The sequence below is a fragment of the Acanthochromis polyacanthus genome, chromosome 12, assembly GCF_021347895.1.
Source record: "Acanthochromis polyacanthus isolate Apoly-LR-REF ecotype Palm Island chromosome 12, KAUST_Apoly_ChrSc, whole genome shotgun sequence".
Classification (NCBI taxonomy): domain Eukaryota; kingdom Metazoa; phylum Chordata; class Actinopteri; family Pomacentridae; genus Acanthochromis; species Acanthochromis polyacanthus.
In genome coordinates this window covers 40,410,700-40,425,884 of record NC_067124.1, presented here as the reverse complement: position 1 = coordinate 40,425,884, position 15,185 = coordinate 40,410,700, and the positions used below count along the sequence as shown (strand labels likewise).

Genomic DNA, 15,185 nt, shown 5'->3' with positions numbered 1-15,185 from the left:
ATTTGTGTTGTTGTTGTTGTTGTTTTAATAGTTGTGTTGTTGTTCCAGGATGACCGTCTTGTTGTTTATTTTGTGCATTTGTGTTGTTGTTGTTGTTGTTTTAATAGTTGTGTTGTTGTTCCAGGATGACCGTCTTGTTGTTTATTTTGTGTATTTGTGTTGTTGTTGTGGTTGTTGTTGTTTTAATAGTTGTGTTGTGGTTCCAGGATGACCGTCTTGTTGTTTATTTTGTGTATTTGTGTTGTTGTTGTTGTTGTTTTGATAGTTGTGTTGTTGTTCCAGGATGACCGTCTTGTTGTTTATTTTGTGTATTTGTGTTGTTGTTGTTGTTGTTTTAATAGTTGTGTTGTTGTTCCAGGATGACTGTCTTGTTGTTTATTTTGTGCATTTGTGTTGTTGTTGTTGTTGTTGTAATAGTTGTGTTGTTGTTCCAGGATGACCGTCTTGTTGTTTATTTTGTGCATTTGTGTTGTTGTTGTTTTAATAGTTGTGTTGTTGTTCCAGGATGACCGTCTTGTTGTTTATTTTGTGTATTTGTGTTGTTGTTGTTGTTGTTTTAATAGTTGTGTTGTTGTTCCAGGATGACCGTCTTGTTGTTTATTTTGTGCATTTGTGTTGTTGTTGTTGTTGTTTTAATAGTTGTGTTGTTGTTCCAGGATGACCGTCTTGTTGTTTATTTTGTGTATTTGTGTTGTTGTTGTTGTTGTTGTTTTAATAGTTGTGTTGTTGTTCCAGGATGACCGTCTTGTTGTTTATTTTGTGTATTTGTGTTGTTGTTGTTGTTGTTTTAATAGTTGTGTTGTTGTTCCAGGATGACCGTCTTGTTGTTTATTTTGTGCATTTGTGTTGTTGTTGTTTTAATAGTTGTGTTGTTGTTCCAGGATGACCGTCTTGTTGTTTATTTTGTGTATTTGTGTTGTTGTTGTTGTTGTTTTAATAGTTGTGTTGTTGTTCCAGGATGACCGTCTTGTTGTTTATTTTGTGCATTTGTGTTGTTGTTGTTGTTGTTTTAATAGTTGTGTTGTTGTTCCAGGATGACCGTCTTGTTGTTTATTTTGTGTATTTGTGTTGTTGTTGTTGTTGTTGTTTTAATAGTTGTGTTGTTGTTCCAGGATGACCGTCTTGTTGTTTATTTTGTGCATTTGTGTTGTTGTTGTTGTTGTTTTAATAGTTGTGTTGTTGTTCCAGGATGACCGTCTTGTTGTTTATTTTGTGTATTTGTGTTGTTGTTGTTGTTGTTGTTTTAATAGTTGTGTTGTTGTTCCAGGATGACCGTCTTGTTGTGTATTTTGTGCATTTGTGTTGTTGTTGTTGTTGTTGTTGTTTTAATAGTTGTGTTGTTGTTCCAGGATGACCGTCTTGTTGTTTATTTTGTGTATTTGTGTTGTTGTTGTTGTTGTTTTAATAGTTGTGTTGTTGTTCCAGGATGACTGTCTTGTTGTTTATTTTGTGTATTTGTGTTGTTGTTGTTGTTGTTTTAATAGTTGTGTTGTGGTTCCAGGATGACCGTCTTGTTGTTTATTTTGTGTATTTGTGTTGTTGTTGTTGTTGTTGTTTTAATAGTTGTGTTGTTGTTCCAGGATGACCGTCTTGTTGTTTATTTTGTGTATTTGTGTTGTTGTTGTTGTTGTTGTTTTAATAGTTGTGTTGTTGTTCCAGGATGACCGTCTTGTTGTTTATTTTGTGTATTTGTGTTGTTGTTGTTGTTGTTGTTGTTTTAATAGTTGTGTTGTTGTTCCAGGATGACCGTCTTGTTGTTTATTTTGTGTATTTGTGTTGTTGTTGTTGTTGTTTTAATAGTTGTGTTGTTGTTCCAGGATGACCGTCTTGTTGTTTATTTTGTGTATTTGTGTTGTTGTTGTTGTTGTTGTTTTAATAGTTGTGTTGTTGTTCCAGGATGACCGTTTTGTTGTTTATTTTGTGCATTTGTGTTGTTGTTGTTGTTGTTTTAATAGTTGTGTTGTTGTTCCAGGATGACCGTCTTGTTGTTTATTTTGTGTATTTGTGTTGTTGTTGTTGTTGTTGTTGTTTTAATAGTTGTGTTGTGGTTCCAGGATGACCGTCTTGTTGTTTATTTTGTGTATTTGTGTTGTTGTTGTTGTTGTTGTTGTTTTAATAGTTGTGTTGTTGTTCCAGGATGACCGTCTTGTTGTTTATTTTGTGTATTTGTGTTGTTGTTGTTGTTGTTGTTGTTGTTGTTTTAATAGTTGTGTTGTGGTTCCAGGATGACCGTCTTGTTGTTTATTTTGTGTATTTGTGTTGTTGTTGTTGTTGTTGTTGTTTTAATAGTTGTGTTGTTGTTCCAGGATGACTGTCTTGTTGTTTAGTTTGTGTATTTGTGTTGTTGTTGTTGTTGTTTTAATAGTTGTGTTGTTGTTCCAGGATGACCGTCTTGGCCTGGCTCGCTCTCTTCCTCAGTTGGGGATCTCTGGGTCTGGAAACAGCGACTGTGGTGGTGAGTTCATCCTCATAGAGAACCAATGAATGGATGGATGGATGGATGGATGAAGAAACGGATGGATGGATGGATGAACTGATGAACTGATGAATGAATGAATGGATGGATGAATGAATGGTCTGTCTTTGTGCTGAGCTGTGAAGGAAGAAAAGCAGAGTGGCTGGAAAACAGAAACTGGGACACAGATTAAAGATTCAGGCTGAGTCTGAACAAAGTGTGTTTGTGCAGCGGAGTGTGTTTTACATGAGGAGAAGAGGAGGAGTACAGAGGAGTACAGAGGAGTACAGAGGAGTACAGAGGAGTACAGAGGAGTAGAGAGGAGTAGAGAGTACAGTGTTATAATAACTCAAGAAGTTTCCCAAAGGACTCATATTTGCCCGAACAGTCTTGAAATGTGACTAAAGTAAGTCCCCAAAATGTATTAAAAGTTTCCTAAAATGACTTAAAATTGTCTAAAATATCTTTAAACTTGTTCAAACCGACTTTAAACTGCTCAGAGTGACCTAAGAATTCTCATAAATGACTTGAAACATGGCTAAGATCAGTTAAAACTCACCAGAATATACTGAAATTTGTGTGAAAAGACATCAGAATGGTCTAGAATAAATTGAAAATGATCTGAAGTGAATTAAATTCATGTAAAAATGATCCAGAAACAGTAAATGACTCGAAAGCTGCACAAAAACAACTGAAAAACCGTCCAGAACATGACTGTAGAAGTGTAAAAGTGTCAGATTCTGGTGATCCAAACAGAACCAGCTGACGGCTGATTTCCCGTCAGAACCTGTTTACAGAAGTTCTGGTTCTGGAGGGAGACGTCCCAGAGCCTCCGTCCACACAGAGCTGCTCTGTCTCTGGGCTCTGAGGGGGAACAAAGACCCGGCTGTGGTTCTGACCCGCTCTCTGCTCTGTAGGGCTCTGACTCCCTCTAACGGTGGCCGGACCCGGATCAGACTCAGTGGGTGGAACCAGAGGAAACATGTTAACCCTCCCAGGCCCAAAGCTGGGTTTAAAGGGACTGTTACCTGTAAGACTGAGAATACTGTCCAAAATGAGTTAAAGGGGCCTCAAAAAGTGTCCTCAAGAGCTGAAAGTTGTCCAAAATATCTTGAAACCTGTCCAAACTGACGTAAAACCGTCCAAAGTGACTCAAAACGTGTCTAAAATAACTTTTACAGTGTCTTAAAGGACTCAAAATTGTCCAGAATGACTTGAAACATCTCTAAAATTAGTTAAAATTGTCTTTAAACTTGACCAATTAGAGCTACAACTGTCCAACGTGTCCTGAAAGCTGTCCAAAATAAGTTGAAGGGTCCTCAAAAAGTGTCCAAAATGAATCAAAAATTGTCCTAAAGAACTGAAAGTTGTCCAAAATATCGAGGAAATTGTACAAACTGAGGTAAAACTGTCCAAAGTGACTGAAAATTTGTCTTCAAGGACTCCAGTTTGTCCAAAATGACTTGAAATGTTTTTCAAAATATCTTGAAAACTGTCCAAACTGAGGCAAATAATAAACAACTTAATAGTTGTTAAAAGACTCAAAAATTGTCTTAAAGGACTCAAATTTGTCCAGAATGACTTAAAACTTCCCTGAAATTAGCTAAAAGTGTCCAAACGGTCTTTAAACTTGACCAAGTAGAGCTACAACTGTCCAGCATGTCCTGAAAACTGTCCAAACTGAGGTAAAAAGTGACTCAAAACGTGTCCAAAATAACTTCCCAGTGACTTAAAACTGACCCTGAAGGACTAAAACCACCAGAGCAGACCTACAGGAGATGATCTGATGGAAACTGATCTCAGATCTTTGCAGGTTTGAAGAGTCTGTCGGTCAGTGTGTCGCTGACTTCCTGTTCCTGATCCTCACTCTTTAGTCTATTTATTCCTCTTTGTTTTCTTCATTCTTCTTTATTCTATTAATTCTCTTTATTCCTCTTTATTATATAAATTCTCTTTCTTCCTCTTCCTTCTACCTTTTTCTGTTTATTCCTCTTTCCAGGCTCTCAGTGACTTCTGCTCAGATCCGAACGCCTTCGTCCTGAACTCCACCCAGTTCTCCTCTGGGACCAGTGCAGGTAGAACATTCTGGAATCAGACGTTTGCTTCGCTCTGCAGAATCTTTCATTGTGTTCTGATCTGTTGTTGTGCTGCTCACTCAGATGTTCTGGATTATTACCTGACCTGCAGCCGGCGCATGAACAGTCCGTTCCAGCAGGTAAACATCTGGAAACATCTGATCTACTGGAAAACACTGACATCTAGAGAACGGGGCAGCAGCACAGATCTACTGGTTTACTGAACATTATTAGCTTCAGACTCTGTTTTTTATTAACACTATGACTGAACATTGTGTGACTATAAACTGAAGATTCTGCATTAATTAATTTAAAACAAAAGTCAATAAATGAGTTTCATTTTTCTGTAGGCGAGTTCAGATTTTACATATTTAAGAATTTGTGTTTATGCTGCAACTTATTCATTATTTAGTTCATTAGAAAAATATAATGTAAAGAAGAGACTGAAACATGCTGGGAACCAGTTTAAAGGATGAAACAGTGGTGTTTAACGTCTCTCTTGGTTCTGCTGAGTCCAGGTTTGAGTCGATTAATAGATTTTTTTTCTTTGCACATGTTGAGGTAAAAGTCAGTAAATGGAGTCTGAGTGTTCTAAAGTGAACATCTGAGGTTCTGCAGCTTCAGCTGATGTAAAAAAGAGAACAGGTTGACTTCCAGACTTCCTGAAGGGCAGCTAGGACCATGTTCTGTCCTCAGCTACTCTTAGCATGTTAGTATGTGATCAGTACTACAAAATAAAAGCTCTCAGCATGTTAATATGTGATCAGTACTACAGAATAAAAGCTCTCAGCATGTTAGTATGTGATCAGTACTACAAAATAAAAGCTCTCAGCATGTTAGTATGTGATCAGTACAACAAAATAAAAGCTCTCATCATGTTAGTATGTGATCAGTACTACAAAATAAAAGCTCTCAGTATGTTAGTATGTGATCAGTACAACAAAATAAAAGCTCTCAGTATGTTAGTATGTGATCAGTACTACAGAATAAAAGCTCTCAGCATGTTAGTATGTGATCAGTACTACAGAATAAAAGCTCTCAGTATGTTAGTATGTGATCAGTACTACAGAATAAAAGCTCTCAGCATGTTAGTATGTGATCAGTACTACAGAATAAAAGCTCTCAGCATGTTAGTATGTGATCAGTACTACAGAATAAAAGCTCTCAGTATGTTAGTATGTGATCAGTACTACAGAATAAAAGCTCTCAGCATGTTAGTATGTGATCAGTACTACAGAATAAAAGCTCTCAGTATGTTAGTATGTGATCAGTACTACAGAATAAAAGCTCTCAGCATGTTAGTATGTGATCAGTACTACAGAATAAAAGCTCTCAGCATGTTAGTATGTGATCAGTACTACAGAATAAAAGCTCTCAGTATGTTAGTATGTGATCAGTACTACAGAATAAAAGCTCTCAGCATGTTAGTATGTGATCAGTACTACAGAATAAAAGCTCTTCCTTCCACCTCCAGCTGCTGACCCAGTCCCAGAGGGCGCTGTCCAACATCCACACCCATCTGTCCAGCCTGGAGAGGAACGCTCTGCCACAGTTCCCCAAAGCCGAGGTACGTAGCACCGTCCATCCATCAACAAACGCAGCTTCTGGACACGCTTCCTCACTCTCTGTGGTTTTGTGTTGCTGCAGAAATCACTCAGGGAGGTTCAACAGATCCTCAACTCCACGGAGGGAAACTTCCACCAGCTGGTGGCGCTGCTGAACTGCAGGGGGCTGAACAAGGTGGAACTAAAGAGCTGGAAGTGAAGCCATGATCCGTGCTCCTGTCCGTCGTTCTGCTTTATTAACTGGTGTTTGTATCTCAGGACTACATCGACTCTCTGAAGGGTTTGTGCTACGATGGGATGGAGGGGCTGCTCTACCTCTCCCTCTACTCCTTCCTCTCAGCTCTGGCCTTCACTGCCATCCTCTGCTCTCTGCCTGGAGCCTGGAGGAGCTTTCCCAGGTGAGGAAGCTTCTTATTCACTGTTCACTCTGTAATCTGAGACACAAATGTGGATTTATTTGGGTTGAAGTTAATGCATGTGTTTGTCCCACAGTGAAGTTTAAGCCTCAGTTTTCTATCTGATCTTCTACAAGCACCGATGAAGCTCGGTCTGCAACGCTCAAAAAATTACTGGAGAGTATTTTCCAGGAGAACCTCCAATTGATTTATGATCAGTTTTACAATTTCTAATTCATTTCGGACCAGTTTGAGTCATTTTGAACAATTTCTGCTTGATTTACAAACTGTTTTAAAACCATGTTTAATTCATTTATGGCCGGTTTTAGTAATTTTGAACATTTCTTAAGAGTTTTTGATTCTTTTTGGACCAGTTTGAGTCATTTTTCGCAAATTTTGATTGATCTGCGATCAGTTTTACAACCAAGTTTTGATTTATTTTGGACCTTTTTTTTAGCAAATTGTGATTGCTTTATGATGTGTTTTACATATTTTGATTAATTTATGAGCAGTTTAGGTCATTTTGAGCAATTCCTCACAATTTCTAATTCATTTATAACCAGTCTAAGAACATTTAACAACTTTTGATTGATTTTGGAACAGTTTTAGACCCTCTTAGCAAATTATGATTGATTTATGATCAGATTTAGTCATTTTGAATTTCTGCTTGACTTACAACCAGTTTTACAACCAATTTTAAATCATTTTTGGCCAGTTTTAATGAATTTGAACATTTTAAATGAATTTATGACCAGTTTTAGTCACGTTGAACAATTTCTGCTTGACTTGCAACCGTTTTTACAACCAAATTTTGATTTATTTTGGACCAGTTTTTGTAATTTTTAGCAAATGTTGATTGATTTATGATCTGTTTTACATATTTTGATCAATTTATGACCAATTTTAGTCGTTTTGAACAATTTCTGCTTGACTTACAACCAGTTTTACAACTCATTTTTAATTCATTTATGTCCAGTTTTAGTCATTTTGAACATTTCTTAAACACTGAAAGGGATTCTGCAGTTGGTAGGGTTAACCCTAACAGTTTGGTAACTCGTTCCACCACCGGGAACCCAGAGGAGAAGGTGCCAGCTGGCCCTGCTGTGGTTGGATCAGGTGTCTTTTGTTGGCCGAGTCATTAAAGTTCATGTGAAGTCAGACGTCTCGATCTTTTTGGCAATTATTTGAATATTCATAACTCAGAACCACATTTGTATTTATTTATTTATGGTTAATGAGCTTTTATCCAAAGTGCCGTACATCTGAGAGTAGATCCGACACCAGGTAGGTAGAAGGGGCAGCACTAAGGACGCTGATTCACGGAACGTGTCCTCAGGATCCGTCAGTTTCTAACATCCCATTCATGAAGTTAAAGCAGGACAGATTTAGCTGCTTGTTTCTCACCTCAAATGCTTTTAGAAATATTTTTCACTAGAAAGACAAAGTTTGTGAGTGAGCCGCCATGTTGGTCTGTACCATTAAAAACTGTTCAGCTGAAAGTATTTCTGAAAGATTTCAGACAAGAAATAAGCTGCTCAATCTGTCCTCCATTGAGTTCAACGATGGCTGGTTTAGACGTTCTACCAAAGTTTCGTAAGGCGTCAGACCTCTGCTCCTCGCACAGAATTTCCATAAAGTAGAAGTCAAATCTACTTTATGCAAATGTCTGAGAAGATCAGACATCTGGAGGGAGCTCGGAGTAGAGCTGCTGATCCTTCACCTCTAAAGGAACCAGTGGAGGTGGTTTGGACATCTGATTCAGATCCTCCAGGGAGACTTCCTTTGGAGATTTTCAGAACACCAGGGAGGAGACCCCGGGGTAGACCCAGAACCCTCTGGAGGGATTATATATCTCATCTGACCAGGGAACGCCTTGGGAAGAGCTGGAAAGTGTTGCTGGGAGGAGGAACGTCTGGAATGACCTGCTTCATCTGCTGCCTCCACAACCCGACCCTTGGATCAATGGATGGTTGACAAAACAAGACACAAACAAGACAGAAAATGACAAAATGAGACACAAGATGACAAAACGAGACATGAAATGACAAAAATGATACACGAAACAACAAAAACTGATTGAAAACGACAATAAGACACAAGATGACAAAAGCGAGACATAAAATCGATGGATTGAATAGAAGTCAAATCTACTTTATGCAAACGACGCAGCTTGAAACACATCCAGCATAGACGATGTGACTAATTGACGGACCCTGTGGACATGTACCTTTACAACCAGGACAACCAGGTCCTGACTGGGGTTTGAACCTCTGATGTTCGGGGTGTTGGTCTATCCAGTAACGTCCGTAGAAAGCCGTCTTTTATTTACTGCTCATCAGTCCTCTGTTTCTGTTTCTGTCTTTCATGGCCGGCGGCAGCGAATCGGAGGAGTACGAGGACTCGGACAGTGAGAGTGAGGACCCCTTCACCTCCCATCAGGCACGTAGACAGACGCCCTCGGGGCCTCAGCGGGGGGCCTTCTATAATTACCCGGGGGCCGGCTGGACTCCCCCGTTTTCTAGCGCGCCGCCTCTTCCGTGAGTAACACCGACACACAGACACCCAGACAGACAGACAGACAGAACACCTCAGAGGTCCAGAGTCGGCTTCATCCACGTCCAGCTGCTGGTTCTGTTTTACCCCAAAGACCAGATGATCCACCACAGTCACACCTCAGCAGACAGCACTTCCTGTGCAGACACGTAGCTACTTCCTGTTTAAAAACACACAGCAGCACACACAGGTGACAACAACAACACTTCCTGTTTATACATGTAGCTACTTCCTGTTTACAGACACACAGCAGCACACTCAGCACATGCACTGCAGACAGACACACAGACAGGTGAATATGGACTCAGGTGTAGGCAGCAGAGAAACAGACACAGCTGCAGGTCTGTCTGTCTGTCTGTCTGTGTGTCTGTCTACCCGTCTGTCAGCTGTTTCCTGGACAGACGCCGTAGGCCGCTCGCTCACCACAGATTCTAAACGTCGGCGTCGCTCGTAAACACTCCGGCCAGGCGAAGCTCAGGTTGTAGGTAAAAACCCGGCGCCTCCCCCTGCATCGTCCTGCTCAGCCTCTCCTCCTCCTATCGCCTCCTCCCTGGTTCTCCTTCCCTCCCGTCTACATAGTGATGCCAGCTGCTCACACTAACACAGAACCTCTAGACCAGGGGTGTCCAACACACTTCAGCTCAAAACGAGACACAAAATATTACGAGAATGAGACAGAAATGACATAAAATGAGACAAACGACAAGAAACAAAATAAAAAACTGACCAAAAAATAAACATTGAAGTTAGAGAGTGACAAAAACTGGACAAATGACAAAAAGGAGACAAAAAATGACAAAAGTGAGAATCAAAACGACAAAAACATGAGACAATCGACAAAAGTCAGACAAAAACAAGAAAAAATCTGAGAAAAATTTGACAATAAAATGAGCAAGCAAGACAAAATACTGCAAAATTGAGACACAAAATGACAAAAACTAGACAGAAAACGACAAAAACGAGACACAAAATGACAAAAACTAGACACAAAACGACAAAAACGAGACACAAAACGAGACACAAAACGACAAAAACGAGACACAAAACGACAAAAACGAGACACAAAATGACAAAAACTAGACACAAACGACAAACTAGACACAAACCACAAAAACTAGACACAAAACGACAAAAACTAGACACAAAACGACAAAAACTAGACACAAAACTAGACACAAAATGAGACACAAAACGACAAAAGCGAGACACAAAACGACAAAAGCGAGACACAAAACGCCAAAAACTAGACACAAAATGACAAAAACGAGACACAAAATGACAAAAACGAGACAAAACGACAAACTAGACACAAAACAATAAAAACTAGACACAAAACGACAAAACTAGACACAAACGACAAACTAGACACAAAATGACAAAAACTAGACACAAAACGACAAAAACGAGACAAAACGACAAACTAGACACAAAACAATAAAAACTAGACACAAACGACAAACTAGACACAAAATGACAAAAACTAGACACAAAATGACAAACTAGAACCAAAACACAAAAACGAGACAGAAAACGACAAAAACTAGACACAAACGACAAACTAAACACAAAAGACAAAAACTAGACACAAAACGACAAAAACTCGACACAAAACAACAAAAACGAGACACAAAATGACAAACTAGACACAAAAGACAAAAACGAGACACAAAACGACAAAAACTAGACACAAACGACAAACTAGACACAAAATGACAAACTAGACACAAAACGACAAAAACTAGACACAAAAGACAAAAACGAGACACAAAACGACAAAAACTAGACACAAACGACAAACTAGACACAAAATGACAAACGAGACACAAAACGACAAAAACTAGACACAAACGACAAAACTAGACACAAAATGACAAACTAGACACAAAACGACAAAAACTAGACACAAACGACAAACTAGACACAAAACGACAAAAACTAGACACAAACGACAAACTAGACACAAACGACAAACTAGACACAAAACGACAAAAACTAGACACAAACGACAAACTAGACACAAAACGACAAAAACTAGACACAAACGACAAACTAGACACAAAACGACAAAAACTAGACACAAATGACAAACTAGACACAAAACGACAAACTAGACACAAAACGACAAAAACTAGACACAAACGACAAACTAGACACAAAACGACAAACTAGACACAAAACGACAAAAACTAGACACAAACGACAAACTAGACACAAACAACAAACAAGACACAAACGACAAAACGAGACAAAACGACAAACTAGACACAAAATGACAAAAATGAGACACAAAACGACAAAAATTAGACATATACCGACTAAAGAACAATCGAGTATTTTACTTTATGTTCAAAACAACTCATAGTCTCGAAACTATTTTAAATTCATAGTTTTACCATTTTACAGTTAATGTCTTCCCTGTCATTCTTACACTTTGAGGGCCGGATTGGACCCTCTGGCGGCCGGTTTTGGCCCACGGGCCTCATGTTGGACCCCCTGCTCTAGACCTAGCGCCCTGCTCTGAACCGGCTGTAGAAGCGGGTCAGGTTTTTCTTGGCTGTGAGGATCAGCAGTGGACTGTAGCCGGCTGCACTTTAGGAGCTCTACGGTGTTTTTCTACACTGTATTTCTAATCGCTCTTTCTCCCCCTGTCCTCTACCTGTCCTCGGGTCCCGTCGCCCTTCTGTCCTTCTCGATGTGTCCTCTTCATCCTCCTCCTGCCCCTCTCCTCTGTCCTTGTCTCTTTCTATCTCTACACAGGACTCCAAACGTTTCCTCCAATGGCAACCCTGGCTATGAGAGCCTCCCCCTGGCCGACAGGCAGTCCCCACCCCCCTCTGTGAGTTCCTCTGTGCTGTGACGCCATCGCAATCTGCTCCATCTCCAACCGTTATCTTTTTTAGCCGTTAGCCGCTCAGTTTAGCCGCTCTGCTAGCCATCGACTTGAAGCCTCCTGGTCCACCACAGCCGATCGGAACATGTCTGGGGTCACCGGGGTAGATTCAGGATCGCCAGGAGGTTAAAGTCGTGGACTTCTAAGAAAAGTTCTAATCACAGGCGCAACACTTCATCCGACAGGTTGTTTTCCTGAGCATATGGACGCACACTGGCATATAAAAATGAAACAATCTGTTAAAAAATGAGCTCAAGTTGCTCTACATTACTTAAAGTTGCTCTATATTAAGTTGCTCTAAGATGAATTAAAGTTGCTGTATATTAGTTGAAGTTGCTCTACATTAGTTAAAGTTGCTCTACATTCCTTAAAGTTGCTCAAAGATGAGTTAAAGTTACTCTACATTAGTTAAAGTTGCTCTGTATTAAAGTTGCTCTAAGATGAATTAAAGTTGCACTATATTAAAGTTGCTCTACATTAGATGAAGTTACCCTAAAATCAGTTAAAGTTGCTCTGTATCAGTTAAAGTTGCTCTATATTACTTAAAGTTGCTCCAAATGAGTTAAAATTGCTCTATATTAGGTGATGTTGCTTTATATGAAAGTTGCTGTATATTAGTTAAAGTTGCTCTATATTAGTTAACGTTGCGCTACATTAGATAAAGTTGCTCTATAATAGTCAAAGTTGCTCAGAAATGAGTTAAAGTTGCTCTATATGAGTTAAAGTTGCTCTATATTATGTTGTTCTCTCTTAAAGTTGCTCTAAAGAAGTTAGTTTCTCTATATTAAAGTTGCTCTATATTAGTTAAAGTTGCTCTACTTTAGCTTAAGTTGCTCTATATTAATTAAAGTTGCTCTATATTAAGTTGTTCTCTCTTAAAGTTGCTCTAAAGAAGTCATAGTTGCTCTATATTAAAGTTGCTCTATATTAGTTAAAGTTGCTCTACTTTAGCTTAAGTTGCACTATATTAGCTAAAGTTGCTCTATATTAAGTTGTTCTCTCTTAAAGTTGCCCTAAAGAAGTTATAGTTGCTCTATATTAAAGTTGCTCTACATTAGTTATAGTTGCTCTACTTTAGCTAAAGTTGCACTATATTAGCTAAAGTTGCTCTATATTAAGTTGTTCTCTCTTAAAGTTGCTCTAAAGAAGTTATAGTTGCTCTATATTAAAGTTGCTCTACATTGTAGTTGCTCTATATTAACATTGCTCTATATTAAAGTTGCTCTATAGTAATTAAAGTTGCTCTACATTAAAGTTGCTCTATATTAATTAAAGTTGCTCTATAAACTGTAAAACCAGAGTTTAAAAAGGATTTATAATCTTTTCTTTCAGAATATAAGTGAATTTCTAAACCTATGAATTATTAAACACTGAGTTAAACATTTTTCTCCTGAATAAATAATGAATGTGTTTTTCTTCTGTTTTTATTTCATGCCGGCCGCCTCGCCGCCGCCCCCTCTGGCCGCCTTGTGGAAGTGCAGTACTCTCCCAGCATGCTGACTGGATACGGGGGAAGTCAATCACACCCAAACCCCGCCCATTCGAGGAACCTGTACTCACGTTGATTTTATTTTTCTGTTTTTTCTTTTTTGTTAGAAAAAATGTATAGAAAAAATGTTTAGTTTTCATATGAATGGACACTTTAATGAAAAAGAAACTAATCTGAATAAAGCGAATGCTAGGTGTGATAACTGAGTATTATTATGATTATTATTCTGATTATTCTGATGATGAAAAGCACTTACAGGAGCAGCTCTGATCCTTCCCCTCGTCTGTGTAAAGTGTTTTGAGGCGGACGCTGTCGTAGTTTTCTATTCTGACGTGTACCACCGCTTTATTTTCACGTTTTTATATGAATATTGTTGTAGAAGAGGCACGTAGCAACATGACACTTTCTTTTATTTTCTGTGAATGGTTATGCAGTTCCTTCACTTGGTCTGATTTTTTTATTCTTATGATAATTATTCTGACTTTTTATAGGTGGATATTCTGTATTTTCCTTGTATGACCTGATCTGTATATCTCACTGTCTATAATATCTGAGTAATCATGAAAAAAAAAAAACAACCAGAGGGCTACAAAGAGAGCCTGTTCTAAAGGAATAAACGGAGAACTACAAATGGACTACAAATCCCATGAGAGCAGGAACATAGCAATATGGCCCTTGCTACTGGTGCTCAGTAGCCCTACCGTAACGAGCAATAAGAACAACTCTGTACAGATCTGAGGCGAAATGAGATCTCTCCAAGGTGTTCTGTGTATATATGGTTCCGTTTGAGATTTCATTGACCCCTTCCTCCTCCTCCTCCTCCTCCTCGTTAACCCTTGAATTGAGTTTCTATGGTTACCAATGCTCCTTTTGAATGGCATCCTTTTACACTCAAGAGTCTAATATAAATAAAATAACTTCAATAACCTGACGCTGGTCTCGTCTCCCATAGTCACAAAAAAACCTCCAACATCTGTGAGTTCAACTTTTTATCTCTAAAATCTGGATGTTTATAAAGGTATGTGTGAAATTTTAGCTTTATATATATATATATATATATATATATATATATATGAGGCCATATTTTTAAAGTAAAAAAATATTTAAAATACATTTTAAATAATACAATTTTTAAAAATGCAGATAAAATGTAAATATTAGTTATTTTTTGCAAATGTAAAATGTATTAAATGTAAAATTTTAGAAATTTTACATTTAATAAAATGTTTAACTTAAATACAGTTTAAATAAAAAATTAGAATTCATTTTAATTAATAAAAATTTGTATTTTATTTTATAAATATAATAAATAATTTAAAAATCCAAGTAAAATTTTAACATCTACATTTTTTGCATTTATTTTTTTCTAAATGTAAAATGTATTATATTTTAAATTTAAAACATTTTACATTAATAGAATTTAGATTTTAAATTTAAATTGTAATACAATTTAAATAAAATTTTATTTGTTCATACATTAATTATTTATATATATTTCATACATGTAGATACGCTATATTGCCAAAAGTATTGGCTCACCCATCCAAATAATCACAATCAGGTGTTCCAATCACTTCCATGGCCACAGATGTATCAAATCAATCACCTGGGCATGCAGACTGCTTTTACAAACATTAGTGAAAGAATGGGTCGCTGTCAGGAGCTCAGTGAATTCCAGCGTGGAACTGTGATAGGATGCCACCTGAGCAACAAATCCAGTCGTGACATTTCCTCTCTCCTAAATATTCCACAGTCAGCTGTCA

At 38.0% G+C, this 15,185-nt stretch overlaps 1 protein-coding gene and 2 long non-coding RNA genes across 4 annotated transcripts in view; 1 reads left to right on the top strand and 2 right to left on the bottom strand.

Moving 5' to 3' along the window:
- ttyh1 (tweety family member 1) overlaps positions 1–14,353 on the top strand; it is a 36,964-nt gene extending 22,611 nt beyond the window's left edge. The window contains exons 8-16 of one of the 2 annotated variants that reach the window (XM_022199706.2): positions 2,383–2,455; positions 4,455–4,530; positions 4,615–4,670; positions 6,005–6,097; positions 6,178–6,270; positions 6,354–6,493; positions 8,869–9,027; positions 11,801–11,879; positions 13,415–14,353. In XM_022199706.2, coding sequence (XP_022055398.1) covers positions 2,383–2,455; positions 4,455–4,530; positions 4,615–4,670; positions 6,005–6,097; positions 6,178–6,270; positions 6,354–6,493; positions 8,869–9,027; positions 11,801–11,879; positions 13,415–13,498 — 853 coding nt within the window. In that variant the 3' untranslated portion in view covers positions 13,499–14,353. The remainder of the gene's footprint in view (positions 1–2,382; positions 2,456–4,454; positions 4,531–4,614; positions 4,671–6,004; positions 6,098–6,177; positions 6,271–6,353; positions 6,494–8,868; positions 9,028–11,800; positions 11,880–13,414) is intronic. The other variant, XM_022199707.2, reaches the window with a different exon arrangement.
- LOC110954937 (uncharacterized) lies at positions 7,430–11,819 on the bottom strand. The gene is made up of 3 exons (XR_002595959.2): positions 11,700–11,819; positions 8,718–9,203; positions 7,430–8,443 (listed from the first exon to the last, which is right to left on the bottom strand). It is a non-coding gene; the product is annotated as an uncharacterized LOC110954937 (long non-coding RNA).
- On the bottom strand, positions 10,128–11,250 carry LOC127536432 (uncharacterized). The gene is made up of 3 exons (XR_007945424.1): positions 11,133–11,250; positions 10,736–10,899; positions 10,128–10,211 (listed from the first exon to the last, which is right to left on the bottom strand). It is a non-coding gene; the product is annotated as an uncharacterized LOC127536432 (long non-coding RNA).
- Positions 14,354–15,185: the final 832 nt, after the last annotated feature.